We start from the raw sequence: 24,060 nt of genomic DNA on the forward strand, positions 1-24,060 counted from the left end.
GCACTGGGGTCGGGGCAAGGTGGGGGGGTCTGTGTCACACAGACCTCACTGGCTCTAGGAGAATCTCATTGGCATCGCCGCCCAGGCCAAGCTGCTGAACTCCCTGGAAACGTGGTCACCAGCTCTCAGACCTGGTCCCACACACTCACTTTCCAACCACTCAGAACCTTCTTCCTTTCACATCTTTGCCCAGGCTGTGTTGACTTCCTGAAACCATCTCCCTGAGACACCCTGCCTTCTTGTCCTGGCACACGGATCATCACACTTGAATAATAAACAGAAATATGGATTGAGCTTCTACTCTGAGCTGTTTGGGGTGGGGAGGTGGGAGGGTAGCAAGAGGCAGAGGCTCTGGGTAGATATATCCACACACTCCATCCTCCAGGTCTTGGTTCACTCTTGCCGCTGCTTGTGATCGTACCTCTGTCACCTTGGGGCCAAATTAGACTCAACCTTCGAGACTTCACTGAGGTGTCACCTTTTCCAAGAGCCTTTGCTCAATACTCCTACTGTTTCCTTTCACCTGGAGTTGCCATACTGGTTTGGACCTCCCCAGGGCACTCCTAAAGCATGTTTGAATTCTGGCTGGCTTGTGTCTTGGGGCCTCGGTTACCCCAACTGTAAAATGGAATAGCAACACCTAACTCCTGGTGTGGTTGTACAGAGTAAATGAACTAGTAAACTAATAAGCTTGTACTGAATGCTAAGCAAATGTTAACTATTACCAGTGGCATTTTAATCTCTCTGCATCCTTAACACCAAGTCCAGGGCTGATGATATAATTAGTGTCAAATACTTGTTTGGTGGATGGATGGATGGATGGATGGATGAGAGATTAAACGTGTTTCCAAAATATGAAACAATCTTTGCCGGTGTTCCATGGGAGCTTGGGGTTGGGAGTGGGGGGCCAGGGAGAACCTACAAAAGTGAGCCTTTACTGTATCCCTATCATACATCAACACGTCAACAAGGAAGTGGCTGTTCCCAAATGAAGTCCTTGCAGAGGACTCCCCTGGCGGTCCAGTGGTTAAGACTCCGCACTTCCAGCGCAGGGGGAGCAGGTTCAAGCCGTGGTCGCGGAACTAAGATCCCACGTGCTGCTCAGTGCAGCCGAAAGAATGATTGTCAGCGCATCACACAGCACACAGTGTATACGGGTTGGTCGGTTCCAGTGGCTCTGACAGTTTCCTTGATACCTGGAAGGAGAAGGGCTTACTGCAGCCCTTCCTCAGTCCTAGACTAGAAACCCCCGGAGGGCAGGATGTCTCTGGAGGCTGGGCTGCCCAACCCAAGGCCCTGTAAAAACTGCTCAGAGAACTCCTCTTTGGAGGAGTAAGAGAGAGGGGGACTGGGCTGGAGAGCGTGCTCTGGGACTTGCTCCGTGGATGCCGGCTGTGGGGCTTCCCAGGCGCCCTTCCTTCTCCTGCTCCTTCCACATTCAGCCCTTAGTAGCCCACACACAGAAGGAATTAACTCTGGGCTCAACTTCTTGAAAGAAACTGAAGGCTTTATCCCCGGATCTTGCCCTCCTCCCTTTGTTTGCAAAGTCTTCCTGATCTTTACACTCCCTGCAGATCCTTCTTCCTGACTGTCACCTCCCGGACTCTAAAAACACTCTGATTGCCAGGGTGGGTCAATGGTTAACCCTCCAGCGGCTTTATATAAGCCTGCTTAGCCGGCTACCTGCTACACGGTCGGTCCTGCAGTTCCCTGGATCTGGAGGGTGACCCGGCAGCCCACGTGGATCCACACCATGGCCACCTGCTGGCAGGGCCTGTGGGCCTATCGCTTGTACCTGATTGTATTCTTCCTACCCATTTTCCTGCTGCCTCTGCCCATCCTCATCCCGACTAAGGTAAGGACGTGGGGTCCTGGGCACAGAGAAGCTCCAAGGGAGCAGGGGAGGGGCCGTGTGGCCCTGGGGTCGGGCATCCTTAGGACCAGCATCACCCATTCATCCCTCCGAGCCTGACAGCCTAGGCTGTCACCACCTGGTCCTCCTGAGGCCTGAGGAGTAAGAGGTCAATGGGGGGGCTTTTGTTCGGCACCCAGTAGTAGGAGCCCAATGTGAATTGCTTAGGTGCACTTGGTATCTACTCCCTTGGGAGGCAGGAAACCTAGCGCCGTAAAGGAGGTGCAGGTGGAAGCAGGTGAGTTGACTGGGAGGGTATGAGCTGGGCTAGCTGCTTGAGAGGGAAGGAAGGGGATTAGAAGGAAGCTGGCCTCAGACAGTTTGTGCATTTAAGAGTACAAACAGAAAGAGGAGGCGCTCACCTGTGATCCCAAGAGCTAAGTCTCCTGCGGAGGAGGGGTGGGAATTGAAGGAGGAGATCCTGCCAGTGGGCAATACAGATGCACACCTTGAATGGAGGAGCAAATGCCACTGCTTCCTGCCCACCCCCATGCAAGCAGCAGGAGTCATAACTTCGGCTCTCATTTACTGGAGGCCCCCACTGCACACCCTGTACCATGTACCCAGGAACCCTCTCTCCCATCTTATGACGCAGGTCTGACTCCCATTTTACAGACGGGGAAAGTGAAGTTAAGTCACCCAAAATCCCAGGGCAGATCCTGTTTTCTGGAGGTCAGATAGTATACACTTTGGGGCTCCCCTTGTAAGTAAAAGAAGACAAGATCTTGAATCTAAAATTAACACGGGACTTTGGGAAGGGTAGGTCCAGGAGGCGGCCTTGAAGTCCAAGCTTCACAGGAAACCTCCCTCTGGCAAGTGGCATAGTTAGGCAGTGGCAGAGCTGGGGGTGTGGTCTGGCTACAAAGCCTGTGCTGCCTGCCTCCGGAAGGCTGAGACCTAATCCTGGCCCTGGCCTCACCCCACACCCGCCGCCCCACCCTCACTTGCTCATTGAGCCATTTGCTTCCTTTAGTCACAGACAGGGAAATCGAGGCAAGATTTTTGTTCGAGGTATCCCAGAAGGGTAAAGAACTAGGGAGGTAGTGGCACAGCTCCTGGTAGGTGGCAGGGCCTGGCTGACCTATGAGATGATCCTCATCCCAGGCCAAAGCCAGTGGCCTCTCTATGCTAGGGACCCATCAGATCAGTTTCCAGACAGGCTGAGCCAAGTGTGTTAATCCCGGAAGGAAGGACAGACAGGAACTGTGATGCCCATTTTACTCCCCAAGAAGGTACAGCCCAGAAAGATTTAGAAACTTGCCCTCGGTCACTCAGGAAAGCCTGAGTCAGGACGAGAAGCCAGGCCTCCTTGTGGGAGTGCGATGTGTCAGGAGCCCCTGTGTTCCCTGTGCTGTACCCCTCCCTGCCGCCTGCTTTCCACCTACAGATGTTGTCTCCCCTGTCCTGACTCAGATGAACTGTCCCGACTCAGATGAACTGTCCCAGGTTCCATCTGTGGAGACCAGCCCCTCCACTGGGGCCCTGGCTACCAGTCCCTCTCAAGGACTTTGCTCCTGTAATTATCCTCTCCTCTCCAGCATCATCAACTTTTCCCTCTTTGCCTCATCTCTCCCATCAGCATGCAAACAAGCTCTAATCCGTCTCACATGAAAAGACAAACAAACCCTCCGCCAGTCCCACAGTCCCTCCACAGATACCTGGTTTCTCTGCTCTCTCTCCCAAAAGAAGGCCTCAGAGACTGACTACACTACCCGTCTCTCCTTAGACAGACAGATCCAGTCTCCAAGACTCTACCTACCGAGAGGGCTCTTGTCAAGTTCCCATCAGCGTCCGTGTCACCAAACCCCTGTTCCATGCTCACCTCCCTCACCCCCTCGGCAGCGTTCGTCACAGCTGGTCACCTCCTCTTTGCTATGCTGTCTTCTTTTGGCTTCTCCTGGTTTTCCTTTGACCATTTTTCCCGGCTACTTCTCCCTATCCTCGCCCGCAGGTGATCTGTTGTCTCCTGCCTTAAAAAGCATCTCTATGCTGATGATTCCCCAATCTGAAACCCCAGATCTAATTTCCAAACTTGTATTATCCAACTAACACTGGACACCTCCCCCCTGAACATTTCCCTTTTTTTTTTTTTTTTTTTTTTTTTTTTGCGGTACGCTGTTGTGGCCTCTCCCGTTGCGGAGCACAGGCTCCGGACGCGCAGGCTCAGTGGCCATGGCTCACAGGCCCAGCCGCTCCGCGGCATGTGGGATCCTCCCGGACCGGGGCACGAATCCGTGTCCCCTGCATCGGCAGGCGGACTCTCAACCACTGCGCCACCAGGGAAGCCCTGAACATTTCCTTTTATGCAGCATACACATTGGCATATCCAGATCACAACCCTGATTACTCATCTCAGCCGACTCTCCCTGCGATCTTACTCCTCAAGATATGGCTCAACCATCCACCTCAGAGCCATTCCTGACGCCTTTCTTTCCTTCACTTCCACAAGCACCAGCAGGTCCTGTTGACCAGTGTTTTCGCCAAAAATACACTGAATGGAATCGCTTTCCACTACCTCCACTCTGGTCCTGGCCGCCATCGTTTCTCTCCCATCCCTACTCCTCCCCATACCATTCTCTTTTTTTTTAATTGAAGTAGAGTTGATTTACAATGTTGTGTTAATTTCTGCTGTATAACAAGGTGATTCAGTTGTACATATATGTACATTCTTTTTCATAATCTTTTCCATTATGGTCTATCACAGGATATTGAATATAGTTCCCTGTGCTCTACAGTAGGACCTTGTGGTTTATCCATTCTCTATATAATAGTTTGTATCTGCTAATCCCAAACTCCCAGCCCATCCCCCACCCACCTCCACCTCCCCCTTGGCAACCACAAGTCTGTTCTCTACATCCCCAGACCATTCTTCACCCAAACTCCAGGATGATCTATTCCAAACATAAGATCACTACCCTGCTTAAAACCCCACGGAGGCTTCTTGTCAAACTTAAAATAAAATCCAAACCTCTCAGGGTAGCCACGAGTCGTTGGGGGCTCCTGCCCTGTATCCTGCCTCTTATTTGCTCTTCTCCAGCCTTTCTCTTCCTCAAATTGCTCATCTTCCTGCCTGGAATGTTCTTCTCCCAGAGGCTTCCCTCTCACTTCTTACATGTCAACTGAAATCCGCCTCCTCAGAAAAGGCTTCTCTGAGCAGCACCGGTCATTTTTATTACAAAAACCTGTTATTTAAAGGGCTTTCGCTATCTGAAATGATGTATCCCTTTTTTTTTTTTTTTTTTTTTTTTGCGGTAGGCGGGCCTCTCACTGCTGTGGCCTCTCCCGTTGCGGAGCACAGGCTCCGGACACGCAGGCTCAGCGGCCATGGCTCACGGGCCCAGCCGCTCTGCGGCATGTGGCATCTTCCCGGACCGGGGCATGAACCCACGTCCCCCGCATCGGCAGGCAGACTCTCAACCACTGCGCCACCAGGGAAGCCCTGTATCCCTTTATTTTCTATTTATTTTCTGACCCCCCCCTACATTAGAATGTAGGCTCCGTGAAGGCAGGGACTTTGTCTTTTTCCATGCAGAACCCCCAGTACCTGGCACATAGTAGGTGTTCAACAAATACTTGTCAAATGAGTGAATGTGGGCAAAGAGGGCCCCGTCGTGAATTCCTGCTGAGTCCCTGCTCTCTGCAGTGGATCCTGAGCTTACCTCCATGACCCTGGGCCCTGAAGTGGAAAAGAGGAGGCCCAGACTAGGCTCAGGCCTGTGTCCTTATAATACTTGTTGACATTTCTTCGGTATTTTTGTGTGTGCTAGTCATTGTACCAAGCACTTCAAAATACTAACCCATTTATTTCTCGAAATAACCTCTGAGTTACTGTGAGGTTACTACTGTTGTCTCCATTTTACAGACATGTAAATTGAGGCCCAGAGTGATAAAGGAATTTGCCTCAAGTCCCAGCTAGAAAAAGGCAAAGTCTGAACTGGAATCTGGCCTTGGCTAAGGCTGTCTAAGGATGCAAGGTAGTCCCCTGTTGTGAGTCACCACTTGAGCCATCTACCGTCATGTCCATCCAGCCGTCAGCCAATCCTTCCACTGTCGCTCAGTCTGGGATGTCTGTTGAGCTCTTGCTCTGTGCTGGGGGTTACCAAAAAGGAATACAGATGTTCTGTCCTCAAGATGCTTTCAATCTAGAGGACCGCGTGTTCTTGCCACACGGATTATAGCCAGAAGTCTGCAGGAGCTCAGAGGAAGGAGAAAATCCTTCCATCTGAGTTAAGGGAAAATCTGAGTTAGGTCTTGAAGGCTGAGCGAGATTTCAACAGTCAGAGGCATCAATAGAGGGCAGGCCAGGTGAAAGAAACGGCAGGAGCAAAGGCGTGGGGATTGGAAATAGCAAGGAGTGTTTGAGGAGTTAGCAACAGAATCCTAGAAATGCCCATCGCCCACTGCGGGGTCCCAGTGATTGGGAGCCAGTGAGGCCTGAGGTCTTCTCAGTGCTTCCCCAACCCCTGCAACCAGATACCCAAGAAGCACCATCGGTGTGCCAGAAACCTTACATCTATTCATTCACTCATCCGTTCATTCATTTATTAGGGAACAAGTGACAGGTACTGTTTAGGTGCAGGGGGTGGGAGGTAGGATTCAGGGGAACTTGCGATCCTGGGGGTGCAGGGGGTGTGGAGGGACACACAAAAAGCATATACTGTCCATGCAGTGAAAACCATACAGCAGGCTATGACTATGGCCTGGGGAGGGGCTGCTCTAGATGCGGTGATCAGAGACGGCCTCCTGGGGTGCTGATATTTCCCTAGGGCCTGACTGGCAAGGAAGAGCTAGCCAAGCACAGCTCTGGGCCAGGAGCCATCTAGGCAGAACGCGTAGTGAAAAACCCAAGGCCAGGGGTGAGCTTGGCAAGGTGGAGGGATAAATGAGGCCGGCACGGCATGTGGACCTGAGTGAGCAGAAGATGACTGAGGTTAAGTTTAGAGAGGTAGAGGGAGGCCAGCCAATGTCAGCCCTATAACGTCCGGGGAAGGAGTGAGGATTTTATGCTGAGGGTCACGAGGGATAAATACTTACTCAGAGGTCAAAGAGCTAGTAAGTTAGAGTCGAAAATGCAAATACCTCCCAGGACCCAACAGAATCATCTGTGAAAACTATCTGCCCGTGGTACCATGTTTGCCAGAACAGAGCTTAGCTGAAATCCAGACTGTATTTACGTTAAGAAAAGAGGGCAGGATTTCTTACTCTGAATCCCTGCATGCCTAGGATATAAGAACAGTAGGTGTGTGCGTGCACACGCACTTTAAAATCTGTGTGACTAAAATACCCTTACTGCAAGCTATTCCTGAACCCCAAAGACAGACCAGGATTGTGGGCATGAAAACTGTGCAAGGAATTTGGACCTTGCTGCCGGGGCCTGCCTGAAAGGCCTCTATCTTCCCTGATAAACAATGCTTCCCTGAACCCTCTGCCCCTTGTCTGAATTCCGGGCCCCTGGAAAACACAACACAGAGTCTCAGGCATTGTGTAGATGCCTGACTTATTTCCATAGACTTCTTCTGTTCATGAGGGCCTTGGTGTTCCCACCAATGAAACAGGAAGGCGGGGTGTGTCTGGTCAACACCCCCAGGGCAGTGAGGTGTGGTCCTTAAGTGTGGCCACGATCAGCACTGGACTGCGTGAAGTCTGGTTTTCTGGCCTCTGAAGGTCCTGGGAGTAGGGACCAGCCTCCAAAGCCAGGGAGATCCCTGGAGAAGAGAGAGAAGGTTCCCCAGCTCGAACTTCACCCCCAGATGACCAAATCATGTCCACACTTCCAGCACCTGCTAGGTGAAGGTCAAGAATGGGAAAGCCAAGGAGACTCTTCAGCAGTACGGTTTCCTGAACGGAATCCAGCAGCAGGGCCCAGGGCAGTTGTAGGGCTCAGATGCACGGAGGAGTGCGGGAACGCTTCTCTCATCTTCAACTCCTGCCTGCCGGTTTGCTCTTTAGCGGACGCAGGCGGGCCTGGCCCTGGCCCTGGCCCTGGCCCTGGCCCAAACTGTGATGTCAGGACTCTCCCCCGCACTTTTGTTTTCTCAGACACTCAGACCCATTGTTTTTCCCTTTGGCCTCTTAAAGCAGAAGATGATGCAACAAACGCATTCACGATAAGGTGCGGAATTAAACAAAGATCACTCAAATGAGATCAAGCGAGGCTAGGAAGGGAATCAGCCTCCATCCTTGCTTTCGGCAGAGCCTCAAACGCAGGGGGTGGGGACGCTTTAGAGTGGAAAGAGGGAAGCCTTCAGGTGTGCCCTGACTGGAGGTTGTTGGCGGGGGGAAGCTGGAGGGGGGCTAACTAGAAGTGGGGTATCCTCTCTGATTGTTAGGAGAGCACATTTGGTTTTCACTGATTAGTCCTGAGTTGGAAGTGGAGGTAGCGAGCAAGTGGGGATCGAAAATTAAGGAGGCTGGCGGTCATGGAGCAAATCCTGCCCATTTGGGGTCAGTTGCTATGCAGGTGGTAGTTTGGCTACAGGGCTGGTTACCGCAGAGATTGTAGGACATATATTTGCGTATGGACTGGCCATTGTCGCCTTTTATGTGTAGTCTGTCAAGGTATTCGGCATTTGCATGGGCCTATTATTCCTGGAATGAATATCACACACACACACACACACACACACACACCCCACTCTGCACCTCCTTCCGCAAGTCCTGTCTCATGGCTCCTTTCCTTGGGGTCACTACGCACCTGAACACTCAGGAAAGGCACCTGGAGTTTTCCTCCTCCCACCCAACCCAGCAGCCATCACTCAAACCCTCTGTCTTCCATCTCCTAACATCTCTGGAGTCCGTCCTCTCTCTCCATCTCTACTGCCATGACTTCTCTGAGCCCCTGTCATCTCCCCACTGGACATCCCAGCAGGACCACCTGTCACCTCCCAGCTTCTGTGTCTGCCAATCCACCTGCCACAGTACCGCAGGTGTAAGCCCCCTATTTTCATCTTGAGGTGATTGATTTATTTAATTAGGTGATACATGCACATTACACAAAGTCCAACAGCACAAAAGGGTGAAACATTTCCTTCTGTGATGAATGTGGACAACAAACCACGATAGTAAAGAACGATATTTTTGACTTTGCCACCAGTAGGTATCAGAGATATTTTCAAATCGTATGAGAGCTGTTGCCAGTCCCTTGACATATTATGTTAACCATGACTTTGAAATTACAGTAGCCATTAGCCCGTGAAGAGCTTAGTAGTTAAGAGTCACATTATATCACTATCTTACCCATTTTTTCATATTTTAATAACTGTATTTTGATATAATTGGTGTCCCTTGTAATCCTGTGCATTTTATTCAATGCATTTTAAAACATTATTCTAAAAAGGAGTTGGAAGGCTTCATCAGGCTGCTAAGGGAATCCTGGTACCAGAAAAGGGTAAGAATCCCTGAATCAGAGATTTTCCTATGTGTGTACAAACACCTGTGGACACATTTTTAAAAAACACATATGGCGGCATCAGCGTAATCTTTTAATAGAAACACCAACCTGACAGTGTCACCCTCTTGGTTTACAATCCTTCAAGGGCCTCCTCCCGTTTTCACCTTTGTCTTCCAGATAAAGTCCTAGATTCCTCTCTTGGCAGGCAGGCGAGCATTACATCCCTTCCCCCACAAGAATGTATCTTGATCTTTTATGCCTCATTCCATTCCCTCTGTGCTTACTCCCTCATGCTAACACCTTTTGCCCACCCACAGAACTCCTATTCATCCCTCAGTACCCGCTCAGTGTGCCCTCTCTGGAAGCCTTCCTCAGTCCAGATGGAGGGAGGCTCAGAGAAGGGGCCCCATCTCTGAGACTCCATTCTCTGGTCTCTCCTTTGCAATGGTGCTGGCTGCCACCCAGGGCCTCGCCTCACTCCCCAGCAGCATCCCTACTTGCCAGGCGCAGAGGGGCAGTGGGAGTAGCCCACCCCAGGGCTAACCTTCAATCACCAGGACGAATAAGATGTGACACCTTTGAGAGTGTGGGCATTTTTGCTGCTGCCCAATGGCCACAGGCTGCTCTGTGCCCGTAACGGGTAAAGGCCGTGATGCCCACAGGTCCCCACCCTGCCCACACCCAGTGTCCAGAGTCTACCCTGGATTCCCTGGCACTACCATCTTCATTTGTATGTCATGTATCCACCCTGGTTCCCCAGCAGCCCGGGAGCAGGTTTCTGCGCCAAGGCCAACCCAGCGATCTGCTCACTGCCATCTACACTCCTCTACAGCTTAGACCTTCTCAGTCACACCCCTCGTCCTCCTAATAACCCAGCAAGGAGTGTGTTTCTCTTATTCCCATTTGTAGAAAAGGACCCTGCATAAAAGACAGTAATGTGTGTATAGTTAGAAATGCTCAATATTACTTATCAAAAAAAAAAAAAAAAACCCAAGCTGAGAGAGGTTAAATACCTTGCCCAAGGACATGCGGCAATAAAGCTGGGCCTGGGCGCTCAGGTTTCCTGACCTCTGACCTTTGTTTCCTATCACAAAAGAAGCAAGTTGCCAGCCTTGGGGTTTGGAAGCCATCTGAGGCTTTATCTCTTCTCTTCACTGTTGGCTTTGCCAGGCAGCCTGCCATGACTACAGACCAGCCCACACAGGGCACTCAGACTCCCCGAAGGCCGGGGCCAGATCTGATTCATGTCTATACCCTAGTGTCTGACATTCATTCACTCATTTATCCAGTGTCAGCTCCGTAGAGGTGCCAGGCACCCTGCTAATGTGAGCAGAAACAGACCCAGACCCTGCTCCCTGGAGAGTAAGGTCTGGCAACAAAGGTTGATATTCATCATGAGAAATTTGTGAAAGCAAATGTTTAACTACAGACCGTGATGAGTGCTATGCAGAAGAGGTACAGGGGCATAGGCTGTGAAAAATGGGGAATATACCCCTGAAACACACGGAGGCTTCCCTGAAAAAGGAACATTTGAGTTAAGATCTCAAGAATGAGTAGACATCAGATGAGCAAAGTGGGGAGGGAAGACAAGAGAGGAGATTAGGTACAAATGCCCTGGGGCTACAGGGAAGATGGAGCATTTGAGAAACTGGAAGAGGGCCACTGTGGCTGGACCAGAGAGAGCAAGGAGGAGAGGCACAGACCAGCCCCCAAATTTTCCTAAGAGCAGTGGGAAAGCCTGCAGGGATTTGAGCTGCTTTTAGGTGTGTGTGTGTGTGTGTGTGTGTGTGTGTGTGTGTGTGTGTGTTGGGGGACAGGGTGTGGATTAAACAGGTTTGTGCCTCAAGATCACTCTGGCTACAGCAAGAAGAAGAGATTTCAGGGGCAAAAGAGGAAGCTAGGAGGTGAATAAGGAAGCTCTTGCAGAAATCTTGGTAACAGATGCAGGGGCTTGGACCAGGCTATTGGCCCAGAGCTGGAGAGGAGTAAAGGGGAGCATTGGAGGTGTTGAACCAGCAGGACTGGAGACCTGGAGCAGAGAGGTTATTTGTCCAGTGAAAGCCTGATGAGCCCTCAATAGCAGGGACAGCCTGGAGAGAGAGAGGAATGAGGATCTGACCACGGTAGTTTCCTGGTACAGCAGGGCCAGGGGCCCAAGTGGGAAGGAAGGATTTATAGACCCCGGCCAGCACCAGCAAAAGAGGGAGGGGCTAGAGACAGGGAGGTGAAAGAAAGTTGACCCCTGTCCTCCAGAGCCCAGGCTGAGAAAGGAGTACCTTCTACAGCCAAGGAGCAGCTGGGGAACAGCTAGCCTGCTGGACCGCAGAAGGAGGATGTACTGACAGAGGTAGAAAGAAGAGCGTTAGCCGCCAAGAGAAAATTCTTCCCTGATGGTATCTGAGCTCCAGGAGGGGCTGCCTCAGACAGGGTGCAGGCTGTGCCCTCTGCCGATGGCATATGGAGTCGTGCAATGTAGCATGACTGGGGAGTAAGCCAGTTGGGGCCCATGCCATAGGCCACCAGCTGAGCTTGGCCAGCCCAAGATGCGTCGAGCTGGGCAACAAGGCAGAGAGTATAAGGTGGCCCTGGAGCCCAGGTCTGATTCCCGACTTCCCACTTCTAACACTGGGGATACAGATCGTGGAATCAGACACATTGCGGGGCCAAGGAGAAAGGATCCCCCAGGTTCTGTTCCTGTTTCTGAGCCATGAATGCCACTGGCTGTCTGGTGAAGACTGTGGGCCCTTCTCAGAATATTGCTTTGAAATGTACGAAATAAAATGTATAGGATGACAAAGGAAACCAACCATTTTGAAATACAGTTATAAAACTATGAAAAAATTAATTGCAATTCAGAAATACAGATGCTTCCTTATTAAAGCATTAAATAAGATCTAGCGTTGGTATAATAACTACCATAATTTCAAAAGAGTGATGGATGTAAACAATATTTTGAGGTATATTTTGAGTCCATTGCAACCACTAATCTGTGCAGGTGCCTAACAGCTGACAGCCACAATCAAGTATCTGTGACAAAATCGCCCATAGCAACGTTAACAGCTATGTGGTTTTGGGAGTTCCCTGGTGGTCCTCTGATTAGGACTCGGGGCGCTTTGTGGGCCCGGGTTCGATTCCTGCTCGGGGAACTAAGATCCCTCAAGCTGCATGGCGAGGCACGCCCCCCTACCCCGCCCACCCCCACAAAACAGCAGCTCTACGGTTTTGTTGCCTCTGTTCATAACCTTAGTTAGATGTTAGCTAAAAGATGAAATTGTTTTCCCATCCAACTTCATGAATCCTTGGCATTCCACGCCCCATTTAAGAGCCCCATGAACCAGGAAAAGCAGGTCAGCGAGTTACGGACCAACTAACTACAATTGGACCGACTACCCAGGAGGGTGGGATGGGGACACGGGGCCAGAGCCACCAGGGCCAGAGTAAGCTTCTGAATGGAACTTTGAAAGTGGTTTTGGGTTTTGATCCAGAGACAGACGGACAGACACGGAGAGGGACACCAGGAAGTTGTGAAGGAGTAGAGGAGCCATAGATTCAACACACTGATGCTCACAGCTCTCTTTGGAGGGTGCAGATGGGGACCCAGAAGTGAAGGAACTTGCCCAGAGCCGGGCAACAGGAAGTGGCAGGCCCCAGCGAAGACAGTTCCATTTGGATCCAGAGTCCTAACTCACTCCCGTACACCCTGCTGGTCACAGCGCACCTGAGGCTGGGGGACACCCTCCAGTAGCAAGGGAGAAAGCTCAGGGGAGAAGCAAAAAGCTGGGGCTCAAGAACCAGATGGCCTGGATTCTTCACTGATCTGTGTGACTTTGAGAAATTTACTTAATTTATTTGCACCTTTGTTTCTTCATCCGTGAAATGGGAACAATAGTCATTACCTCACAGAGCAACTAAATGTCATTAAAAACCACCTGAAGTGCATAGAGCACCATGCCTGGCATGGAGTAGTCCTTGACGATGCTTCTGCTGTCGTTATTAGCAGAGCTTTCTTCTTGAATCAGCAAAGGCATCCGGCCCAGCCCCCACCCCTTGTCTCTGGCCAGAGAATTCTGGGGGGTGAGGGCATGGGGGGCACACCAGGGTTCAGAGGGCTGGCTTGCCCTTAGCCCCACGGGAAGATGGGTAACAGGCTGTGCACACTGCAGGTGAGAAAATGGTTGAAAGAACAGCAGCTTCAGCAGAATCTACTGCCTGCTGGGGGAGGAGGAGGGGTGGGTCTCTGCTCAAGGATCAAGGTGGCCCCACCCTTTGTGCCAATGAGTTCATGTCCAGGGTGAGAAAGGTGGTGGAAGTTTCATGGAAAGAAAGTGAGCCTGGCATCAGACGGACTTGGCTGGGCAGGCTGGGTGCCACCCCACCCCCCAGGATGCCACTGATGTAGACTAGTCGGGGAGTGCTCTTAGAATTATGCAATCCTGCACACCTTGCCTGGGCTCCAACCTGGCTCTGCCACTCCCTAGTTCTGTGACCTTGAGCAAGCCGCATACCTTCTGGAGGTCATCTATAACATAAGACCACCGCACACACCCACGGCTGTAACTACAAACATGAAAACACCCAGCTCCTAAGAGTTCCTCAGTAAACAGCAGCTTCCTCTCCCCAAGACCTTCCTTCAAGCTTCAGGGTACTAAAGGCGTGAGGTATAAGGGGTGAGCCCAGCCTATACCAGGTGGAGAAAGCAAAAGGGGCAGGGCAGTTGAGACAGGTAAGAGAGGAGGAGTCCCCAGCCCATAGTCCCAGCAGGCAGCCTCTTCCTTTGGCAAACAAAGAGTGGGCAGGTGTCCCGAGGAGGGTTGGATGCCAGGCACCCCCTTCCCTGGAGGCTTCCTTCTGGCTAATCATTCCCCCGTCCTCCCTCCCCAGACCTGCGGAGAGGCTCTGTCAAGGAGGGTGGGCCCCTGACATCTGGGGTTGTCTGACTTCATTCCTGCTCCAGGTCCCCTCCCAGGCCTGAGGTCAGGACTTTCTAGCTTTGGGAGCCTCATGAGGGAAAGGGGGGCCTCTGGTACCCCAAGACCCACAAGACCATGACTCAGGGTTTACTCCACAATTCCCCGCACAAGGCGGGGATAGGGGAATTATGTGAAACAGTGGTCATGCCAGGATTACTAGGAAGGAGACCCCACTATTCCTAAAACTTTTCAGTGGTTTATTCATTCAGAAAAGATTTGCTCTGAAGCCTCCTGGGTCCTGAGCTCCAAGGATCCAGATACAAAACTGACTCTGTCTTCATGGAACTCAGCTCCTAGCAGAAGGAACAAATACTACTTAAATCGTCATACAAATAAATATACTCTTACAGGCTCTTGATGAAGCAGGGAAGCCCAGGGTGCCAGGCAGGGATCCGCATTTCCCAGGCCCCAGTTTCATCTAGATGAGCCCCCGTCTCATGTAAGGATCCTCACCTGAGCCCCCTGCAGTCCCCAGGGGACTGGATTATAATCCAGTGGCTGGATTATAATGTCTAGGCTCCCCAGGGTTAAAGACAAGGTGGTGAGTGTTTTGCTTTGTTTTCTATTTCTATTTTTAAATGGGACCTGGGGCTCAGGAATCCAGGACTGTGAGTTTCACAGGCTCTCCCCACACTGTTACAAACGGCCTGTTTTCTCTGGGGACAGGAGGTGACATGACTCTGGGACACAGGCCTGCCCCCTCCAACAGCTTTGCCGTTCCCCTCCCGCCTGCAGGAAGCCTACTGTGCCTACACCATCATCCTCATGGCGTTCCTCTGGTGCACCGAGGCTCTGCCCCTGGCTATCACCGCCTTCCTCCCCACCGTCATGTTCCCCATGATGGGCATCATGGGTGCCTCCGTGGTAAGCCTCCCCACCCACAGGAGGACGTGCTCCCAGGGGTGGAGGGGGGTTTGCCCTAGGACGCTGATGACGGAGGAAGCCTCACCACAGACAGGGCACATGGAAGAGGGGTCCCTGCCTCTGCTTGGCAGGTTGGGGAGCACTGAGGGAGGAGTCAACTAGAAGACAGGGGGGAAGGCATTCTAGAAATGCCAGGTGCGTGGTTGGTGTCAAGAGTTAATTCAAAGTGGGAGCAACTAGGCCTAGATGAGGGAAGGAAAAGGGGGCCTTGATAGCCAGCTAGAGAGTTTGTATCCTTCTAGTTCAGTGGCTCTGAAACTTGAGCAGATGCACCAGGATCACCTGCAGAACTATTTAAACACATTGCTGGCTCTACCCCAGAGTTTCTGACTCAGGAGATCTGGAGCAGGGTCTAAGCATTTCATTTCTAGCAAGTTCCAGGTTGTTGATGATGCTGGCCCAGGGACCACACTGAGAACTGCTGTGTTAGTTTCTAGAAAGAGCATTAAATGCTTTCTCTCTCAGTCAATGGCTTGCAACAGGAGTGGATTCAGGTTAGATGATGTCTCAGTCATTCCTGAGGGGAGAAAGAATGACTTTGGCAGGAAGACAGGAAACTGGTTAATATTCAATGGCAGATGATCCAAAGACCATTTCCATTTGGGTCCAAGAGCCCAGGGGACCAACCTCCGTGTGCGGGAATATCAGTGTCGGCACCCTGTACGCCCAGAGGCACGGGGGGACCCCTTCCTCCTTCTCCACTGTCCCCGCCTGCCAGGTCAGCACTGAGTACCTTAAGGACAGCAACATGCTATTCATCGGGGGGATGCTAGTGGCCCTGGCCGTGGAACACTGGAATCTGCACAAGCGCATCGCCCTCCGCGTGCTTCTCACCATCGGGGTGCGGCCCTCCCTGTGAGTTCCCACGGACCAAGTCTGGAGGACCTGGGGTGGCGGTGTGCCCTTGAAGGGATGCTGGAGCACCCGTGTGTGTGTCTGTCCGTCGCTAGGCTGATCCTGGGTTTCATGGTGGTCACGGCCTTCCTGTCCATGTGGATCAGCAACACAGCCACCACTGCCATGATGGTGCCCATCGCCCGTGCCGTCCTGGATCAGCTGCACGGGACGCCCACGGGCACGGACGCTGAGGAGGGCAGGAACAACCCCGCCTTTGAGCTCCAGGAACCGAGTCCCCAGAAGGAAGAGACCAAGCTTGAGGAGAAAGGTGACGCCAGGCCCTGCCGCGAACCCTCAGTCCTTGAGGAGGGTCTGAGGCGATGCCCATGAGAGGAGTAGTCATCCTGGCACGTTGAGGGAGAGGAGAGGGAAGCAAGAAGTTCGGTGACCCACGTGTCCTTGGTTTGCCTGGGATTTTCCTGGTTTTGAAATGAAAAGTCCCACGGGCAGGGAATTCCCTCAGTCCTGGGCAAACCGAGATGCTAGGTCACCCTGGCAAGCCGAGAGCGGAAGCCTGGGTGGGCTGTCACGGGTCCAGGCTCCACTCTTCCTGTGTGGTTTGGACAGTCTTCTTCCCTTCTCTGTGCCTCAGTTTCCCTCTCTCAGAAGAGGGGTTGGGCCAGGTGGTGTCTGGGGGGATCACTCCGGCCTGAGACTCCAGGGAGTGCTGGCCCTTGCAGACCTGGAAGCAGCCTCTGCCCTCCCCCCAGCCTGGGTCTAGGCTGCTCAGTGACAAGGTGCCCCAGAGACCCTGGAGCTCCCACCAGGCTCCCCAGAACTGGCCCTGCGCCCATCCCCAACCTGCGCTCTCCCTTGTTCCCAGACAACAAGCAGGATGGCCCTGCGCCCCCTGTTCCTTCGGAGTCCAGGGCACAGCGGAACGAGGAGCAGCTCCGCTTCACCCAGGGCATGAGCCTGTGTGTGTGCTACTCGGCCAGCATCGGGGGCATCGCCACCCTGACTGGCACCACAACAAACCTGGTACTGCAAGGCCAGGTCAACTCGTGAGTGACTGAGTGGGAGGGGGTCTGCATTCTGACTGGGGGGCAAGTGGAGCAGGCTGGTCGCCGGGCAACGTCACACAGCAGCCTGAATCCCTCTTCAGGATCTTTCCCCAAAATGGCAACGTGGTGAACTTCGCCTCCTGGTTTTTCTTTGCCTTCCCCACCATGGTCATCTTGCTGCTGCTTTCCTGGGTGTGGCTGCAGTTCCTCTTCTTAGGCTTCAAGTAAGTGGTGGAGTGGGTAAGAGCTGTCCAGGTGCCTGCCCTTACCCTCTAGGAGCTTCCAGTTTGGTACCCAGGTAGCCCTGCGGAAAAGGGCATAATCACCATCCCGGTGAGAAGGCCTCTCCCTCCCAAGGCCCTTCTGTGCACTTGCCCCCCCCCCATTTGAGGGAATTACTGTTTGGAGAGTATTAGCCCATCTATCAGATGAGCAAACTGAGGTTCAAGACATGGTACACAACGAGATGTGTCAGTGCTGGGATTGAAAACCAGATCTCCTGATGCCCAGGCCAGGTCCCATTCCATAACAATCCCCAATCCTTTGGCAGGTGCTTAAGAAGCACACGCTGTGAGCATCGTCAGTTACAAAAGTCCTTGTTGCGCTCCTACTGTGTGCCTGGCCCTCTGCTAGGCACTGAGAACGCTAGAAGCATTAGACAGTCCCTGTCCTCGGAGCTCACCATCTAATGGGTGATGATAAGGTAGGAGCAGTGACAGAGGAAAGCCCAGGTGCTGTGGGAGGACAGCCCAGGATAGTGAAGATTCTAGAAGTCCCCTGGCAGAGATGATGCCTGAACTGAATCTTGTAGAGTTAGAAGTCAGCCAGGTAGAGAATGAGGTAAAGTCATTCCAGCAGCAGGAAGAGCTTGTGTACAAAGGTACAGAGGCAAGAAAGAGCATGCTGGGTTTGGGGGAACTCTAGTTCTGTGTGACTGAAACACAAAGAGGAAAAAAGAGTATCAGCATATGAAGCTGGAGAAGTAGGCAGGGGAAGATTATGGGGAATCTCATGTGCCACATAAAGAGTATGGACCTTCCTCTTGAGGCCAAGAGTAGTAAAGAGGTTCTATTCCTACTTCCAGCCCTTGATTACTAGTAGTCACTAGAGCTCTGAGTTGAAAATCGTGTGAGACCCTGCTGGAGCTCAGCTGGAATCAAATCTGGGATTGATTAGTGATGTCTGCTATAGTACAGGCTAAGAGTGGTGGTATGACTGTTATTGTGGGTATAAGTTGTTATTTGTCCATCCTGCCCAGGCAGTGGGGAGCCATTGAGAGTTTTTAAGCATTGTTGCTGTCAAATTGCTTGGGCAGGTGCAAGGAGGCTGGATTGAGGTTGGGGATGGTACAAAGCAAAGTGTTAGTCAAAGAGACCGGCACAGTGCTAAGCAACATCAAGGATTCAAAGATGTGTGAAGCATGGTTTTTCCCTTGAGGAACTCACAAGTCCAGCAGGGGAGTTGAGATTTGCCCAAGTGAAAAGTGAAAAGTCAAAGTGAGTTAAGCACATGGAAGTGGGCTGCAGACTCCTGTGCCTCAGAGGACAGTGTGGGTGGGGCCCAGGCTGGCAGAGGATGCCCAGAAGCAGTAAGAGAGGGAAGGGAGGATTTCCGGAAAGGCTATTGGAGGTGGGGAGTGATGAGTCAGGGCTAGAAGGAGACCTGGGGTCTAGGCCTCTAGGGCCTCCTCACTCTGGGCAAGGGAGGGCTCAGCACAAGAGAATTCCTGGAAGGACAGAGGGGTCAATGGGGCACATGGAGCAGGGACAAGCACAGGGAAACCCAATCTCCCATCCTCAGCCTCCCCTCTGCTAAATAAGAGCCATGACACCCCAGAGTCTTCTGCTCTTCTTCCAGAACCTTGGGAACCTTTACAACTCATGGGAGTTCCCTGGCAGTCCAGTGGTTGGGACTCAGCACTTTCACTGCTGTGGCCCTTGGTTCACTCCCTGGCCTGGGAACTAAGATCCCGCAAGCCGCGTGGCACCGGCCAAAACAACAACAACAACAAAACCACAGGCACTCACAGCCCCTTGCTCCCCTGCCTGGTGTGGTGCCCTTACAAGCTGTCCCCACCCCTACCTGCAGCTTCCGGAAGAACTGTGGCTTGGGGGACCAGATGAGGAAACAAGAGCGAGCAGCCTTCGAAGTCATCCGGAGAGAGCACAAGCGGCTGGGCCCCATGACCTTTGCAGAAAAGGCTGTCACCATCCTCTTTGTCTTATTGGTGGTGCTCTGGTTCACTCGGGAGCCAGGCTTTTTCACCGGCTGGGGTAACCTGGCTTTTTCCGATGAGAATGGGAATAGGTGAGCACTGCGGGGAGGAGAAATACTTCCAAGAGGAGGGAAGGGAGCAGGGCCCCCAACGCAGAACAGGAAGTAACGCTGGGTTGAGGTGGGGGGAACTTGCCAGGAGGGGTTGGCACATCTGTGGGAGGGGCTCCTCTCCAGCCCCCCTCCATCCTGTGACCCTGAGCAGCCCTAAGCCGCTAAGCCTGCCCTCCCTGCCCCGCCCGCAGCATGCCATCCGATGGGACAGTAGCCATCTTAATCGGTGTAATTTTGTTCATCGTGCCCTCCAAGATCCCAGGGCTGACTCAGGAACCAGGTAAGCACCTGGTCTGGGGCAGAGAAGGGCCTCTGGGCAGACCCCGCCTTCTGGCATGTGACGTCCCTTCGACCACACTCGGCAGGAGTAGACCAAGCCCAGAGAAGCTGGGGCGATTTGCCAAGGGCACAGGGACTCAGGGACAAAGTCGTGATGTTGCGGAACTGAGGGTCCCTCTCTTCCATGCGTTAAGCTCTGATAGGGACCCACCCGTACAGAGCGGGGAAGGGAAGGGGAGGAAAGCCTGCTGGCTCTTGGTGACCCATCCTCTTCTGCTTGGGGAGTAGGAAAACCAGAGAAGCTGAAGGCCCCTCCTGCCCTCCTCAACTGGAAAATAGTTGAAGAGAAGATGCCTTGGAATATCGTGCTCCTTCTGGGCGGTGGCTTTGCCCTGGCCAAGGGCAGTGAGGTGACAGACCCCACTCCCTCCCCAACCCACTTGAGGGAGACCCTGTGACAGGGACAGAGGGGCCCTGCTTCTCTCCCACACAGGGGAGCCCTGACCCCCCACTTAGGAGCCCCCTGGTGGGCAGAGCCTTTGCAGCAGCTGGAGAAACAGGTTAGAGCCCTAAGAGAGGGGGAGGAAACACAAGCCATAGGGACCTCTCCCTAGTGGGGGCTTCTCTGGTGAGCAGGGACTGTACTCGGCGATCACCCCGTCCATCCCCTCACCGCCTGCCAGACAGAGAATGCCAAAGCTTTAGCACCAGGGAGTAGTTGGCTGGCATTGGGTTGACACAGTTTGCTAGCTGAGGCCACCAGGGGGCACCATGCTCATACCCAGCCAGGCTCTGGGGACCGGGTCGTCATTCCCCATAGCCTCCATCCCAGACAGAAATCCCTGAACCTGCACCCCCAGGCCTCGGTGTTCTGGCTAAGCTCATTCACTGCACGGACAGGAGCTATCCTGGGTCAGGGATTGGTTAGTTCCTCCAACAAGCGCTCACTGACTGTGCCAAGCGCTGTGCTGGGTGCTGGGTGCTAAGCGGGCAACATCATATATAATAAAGTCCCAGCTCCCTGGGGCTCACAGTCTGGCATTATAGGTGTGGGCAAGGCAAGACCTTGGAGCTCTTGTGACCCTGTGAACTGTCCGCGTCCCCCTGTTGGCCTCTTCCCAGCCTCTACCAGGGCCCTTCCCCTTCTCCCTCCTTGCTGGGAGCAAGGTCGCCCCCTGTCCCAACCTGCTAGGCTGGAGGGGGCAGGCAAAGGGCTAAGGTTGGCCAGGAACCTCCTGAAGAGAGGTCAGGAGAGCAGGAGTAAATGGGGTCAAAGGTCTTTACTCTCCCCAAGCCCCAGGTTTCCCAAGAAAGCCCCTTCGCTTCCCATCTGACCCTTCTGCCCACACCCAACTGTCCTTCAAGAGCAGTAGAGGGGGCCCCCAGGTTTCAGCTGGGTCTCATCTTCCCTCCCAAGCTGCCCTTTTCTCTGAAGATTCTAGAGAGGCGCAGGCAAGAGCAGGACCCTCCCAGAGCCTCAGCAGGGGACTCTGGGGCCCCAGGCAGCCCAGGCTCCCACACATCACCCTCCTCTGCCTACAGGAATCGGGCCTGTCCAAGTGGCTGGGGGACAAGCTGACCCCGCTGGAGAGTGTGCCGCCTCCCGCCATTGCCTTAATCCTCTGCCTCCTGATCGCCACCTTCACTGAGTGCACCAGCAACGTGGCCACCACCACAATCTTCCTGCCCATCTTGGCTTCCATGGTGAGCTGGCCCTGCAGACACCTCCTCCAGGCAGCCCTTCTGCCCACACTGCCTGCAGAAGTGCGGGGCCCTGCCTGAAGGTCAGAATGACCTGTCTGCACCTCCTCTCATTTCTGGGAAAAGACCCCTGAGCTTCCACCCTTCCCCAGGCTCTTCAGTAACTTTGGGCCCCAAGGCCCTCTGCCCCCTGACTCACTCCATCCCTGATGATATCACCCCTGGAGTATCCTGATGGGGATCACTGGCGGCCTCGCCCACCTCCCTGGGCCAGCTCCTGTTCTTGTCATTCCTGAGGTGACGGCATGAAATTGCTCCCCGGAGCATCCCCAGCCCCTTCTCCAGGCGCGTTCCCACAGCCTTTGATGATGACACCCACAAGCCCCTTTGAGATCCGTTTTATGGGTCCCTCCCCTTCCCACGCCCCACAGGGCAGGGCTGCACACTTATCCCCTCCAGAGAAGTCAAGGGGCCCTTTCCAGGTCACCAGGTACCTTCTGGCAGAAGTGGTGGGTTCATGGCCAGAGTGTATATTGGGGTGGGGATGGGGGTTGTCCCTCAGAGAGGGGAGCAGGAGAATGGGGACCACGCCTTCCCCTCTGGGACGGAGACTGCGACCAGCTCTGCCCCACTGTCTCCCCCTCCAGTCTCAGGCCATCTGCATCCACCCTCTCTACGTCATGCTCCCCTGCACGCTTTCCAGCTCCCTGGCCTTCATGTTGCCTGTGGCCACCCCACCCAACGCCATCGCCTTCTCATTCGGGGGTCTCAAAGTGACAGACATGGTGAGTGGCAGGGGTCTCCAACGCCTCAGCACTCCCTGCTCTGTCTTTCCATCTTGGTGGACCACAAAGTAGCTTAAAGTCACTGAGATTCTCAGAGTTTAGAGTGGACCCTGTTGGGGTGGGTGGCAGCGGGGGAGGCTGGGACGTGATCCCCAGTTGGAGTATCTTCAGGCCCTGCCAGCCCTAGGCCACTGAGAGGAAGAGGAGGGGTGAGGAACTTAGGGAAGGCACCGAGATGCCAGGCACCCGGACCCAGGGATATGGACTCAGAGAGAATGACTCAGGGCTCTGGAAGCGCCCCTTTCCCCTGTGAGCACTGGGATTAAAGCTGGTGGTAGGGGCATCACCTAGTGCTGCAGGTTAGACCCAAGGGGGGACTTCCCAGGGAGAGGTTTGCTAGTGAGGGAGCTCCTGAGCACCTATGAACACCTAAGGGATGGGTACTGGCCCAGCTCAACACCCACTCATCCAGACTGGCTCTCCTCACCCCAGGCCCGCGCAGGATTCATGCTCAACATCATCGGGGTCCTGGTCATCACGCTGGCCATCAACACCTGGAGCATCCCCATGTTCGACCTGCACAGATTCCCCTCCTGGGCCCAGTCCAACACCACAGGCTTCTGTGGGGTCAGCCAGGCAAACGTCACAACACCCAGCCCCTAGACCACGGTATAATCTGGCCCAAGCCAGGAAGACCCACCTCGTTCCTGTTCCTCTGAGCTGGGAGGGGAAACCCAGGCCCCAAGGCAAACATTGAGGGAAAGGCACATGTATACCTAACCTCATGTGTGTCTTCGAGGGAGACGTATGTGAGCTCAGTCCTACGTGTCTGAGGAAAGTGGGTGTATGTGTATGTACGTGTGTGTGTGTGTGTGTGTGTAAAGATGGTGTGTCATGTGAGGATGTTCTGCAAGGGGGCTTTGCGTGTGTGATGATCCTAGGTGGTGTGTGCTTGACAACGTACACTTGCGAGGTCACAGACACGACAGCGTGCTCTGTCTGGCACTCCAGGTCTTTGTCTCCCCAGCTTGGTGGGTGACCAGACCCTTTTGTCCTCTATTTATTGAAACTCAGGGTTGGAGCTGCCTGGGCAGCAAAGCCTACCAGCAGTTGCCATGGTACAGTCTCTGGGACCGGCCCAACATACTGAGTTCCCCCCAGCCTCTCAGGTCTGGGGGGAGGTTCAAATATCAGCCCCATTAAAGTCTTTCAGTAGAATCTGTGGTGGTTTTTCGCGGCACTTTCCAGGGCTTCTCCCCAACGTGGTTCAGACCCCAGGTTGGGAAATACGCTGGGAGGGGACCTGGCATCTGTCCTGTATGGCGGCCCCCTTGGCACCCCTCCCACCCAAGGGAGAAGGTAATGGCCAGGGAGCTCTGCCAAGGCCTGTCGGAGTGGACGCAGCCACCCAGGAAAGCAGCCCTGACACCACCCGGCCCGGCTAATTGGGAGCTTCCACTCCCTGCATGTCTTTGAGAAAACCAGCCTCCCCATTCCCAGAGCCCTCCCTGGGCATTTACGTAAAACCCTCTGCCCCTGCCAACTCCTCACAGACCCCTCCACAGCTGGAAAAACCAGTCCCACCAGACCAGGGGAGGCAGGCTGACCCACGCTAGATGCCCAGAAAGAGGGACCCTCACCCCAAATGGCAACCTGCGGCAAGAAGGATACAGGGGAGACTCACAGGAACAGGTTCAAAACTATGGCCTTCAGAGTCCAGGACCAGACTGCACTCTGGATCATTCTGCCTCCCAACCTCCCCTCCCCCTCTCCTCTGCCTCTCCTCCTTCATGAATTCCAGAGTTTTCATTCATCTGGCAAGGCAGGGTGGGGGTGGGGAAGGATGTCACCACATCCACCATCCATCCTG

General features: G+C 53.5%; 1 protein-coding gene across 1 annotated transcript; it reads left to right on the plus strand.

The window, feature by feature from the left end:
• The first annotated feature begins 1,753 nt into the window (after positions 1-1,753).
• Positions 1,754-22,853, plus strand: SLC13A2 (solute carrier family 13 member 2). The gene is made up of 12 exons (XM_060290585.1): positions 1,754-1,855; positions 15,008-15,136; positions 15,915-16,051; positions 16,147-16,361; positions 16,917-17,097; positions 17,199-17,321; positions 19,186-19,404; positions 19,617-19,705; positions 19,993-20,114; positions 21,247-21,408; positions 22,053-22,190; positions 22,683-22,853. The coding sequence occupies exons 1-12, from the start codon at positions 1,754-1,756 to the stop codon at positions 22,851-22,853; spliced, it is 1,788 nt and encodes a 595-aa protein (XP_060146568.1).
• Positions 22,854-24,060: the final 1,207 nt, after the last annotated feature.

This window comes from Globicephala melas, chromosome 20, assembly GCF_963455315.2.
Source record: "Globicephala melas chromosome 20, mGloMel1.2, whole genome shotgun sequence".
Taxonomy (NCBI): Eukaryota; Metazoa; Chordata; class Mammalia; order Artiodactyla; family Delphinidae; genus Globicephala; species Globicephala melas.

What these genes read in the sequence shown, in the direction of transcription:
- SLC13A2 (XM_060290585.1), top strand. Translation starts at nt 1,754, where the DNA reads ATGGCCACCTGCTGGCAGGGCCTGTGGGCCTATCGCTTGTACCTGATT. An exon ending in GACCAAGCTTGAGGAGAAAG is followed by an intron (nt 16,362 to 16,916) that starts GTGACGCCAGGC and finishes CCTTGTTCCCAG; the next exon opens with ACAACAAGCAGGATGGCCCT. An exon ending in CCCTGGCCAAGGGCAGTGAG is followed by an intron (nt 20,115 to 21,246) that starts GTGACAGACCCC and finishes CTCTGCCTACAG; the next exon opens with GAATCGGGCCTGTCCAAGTG.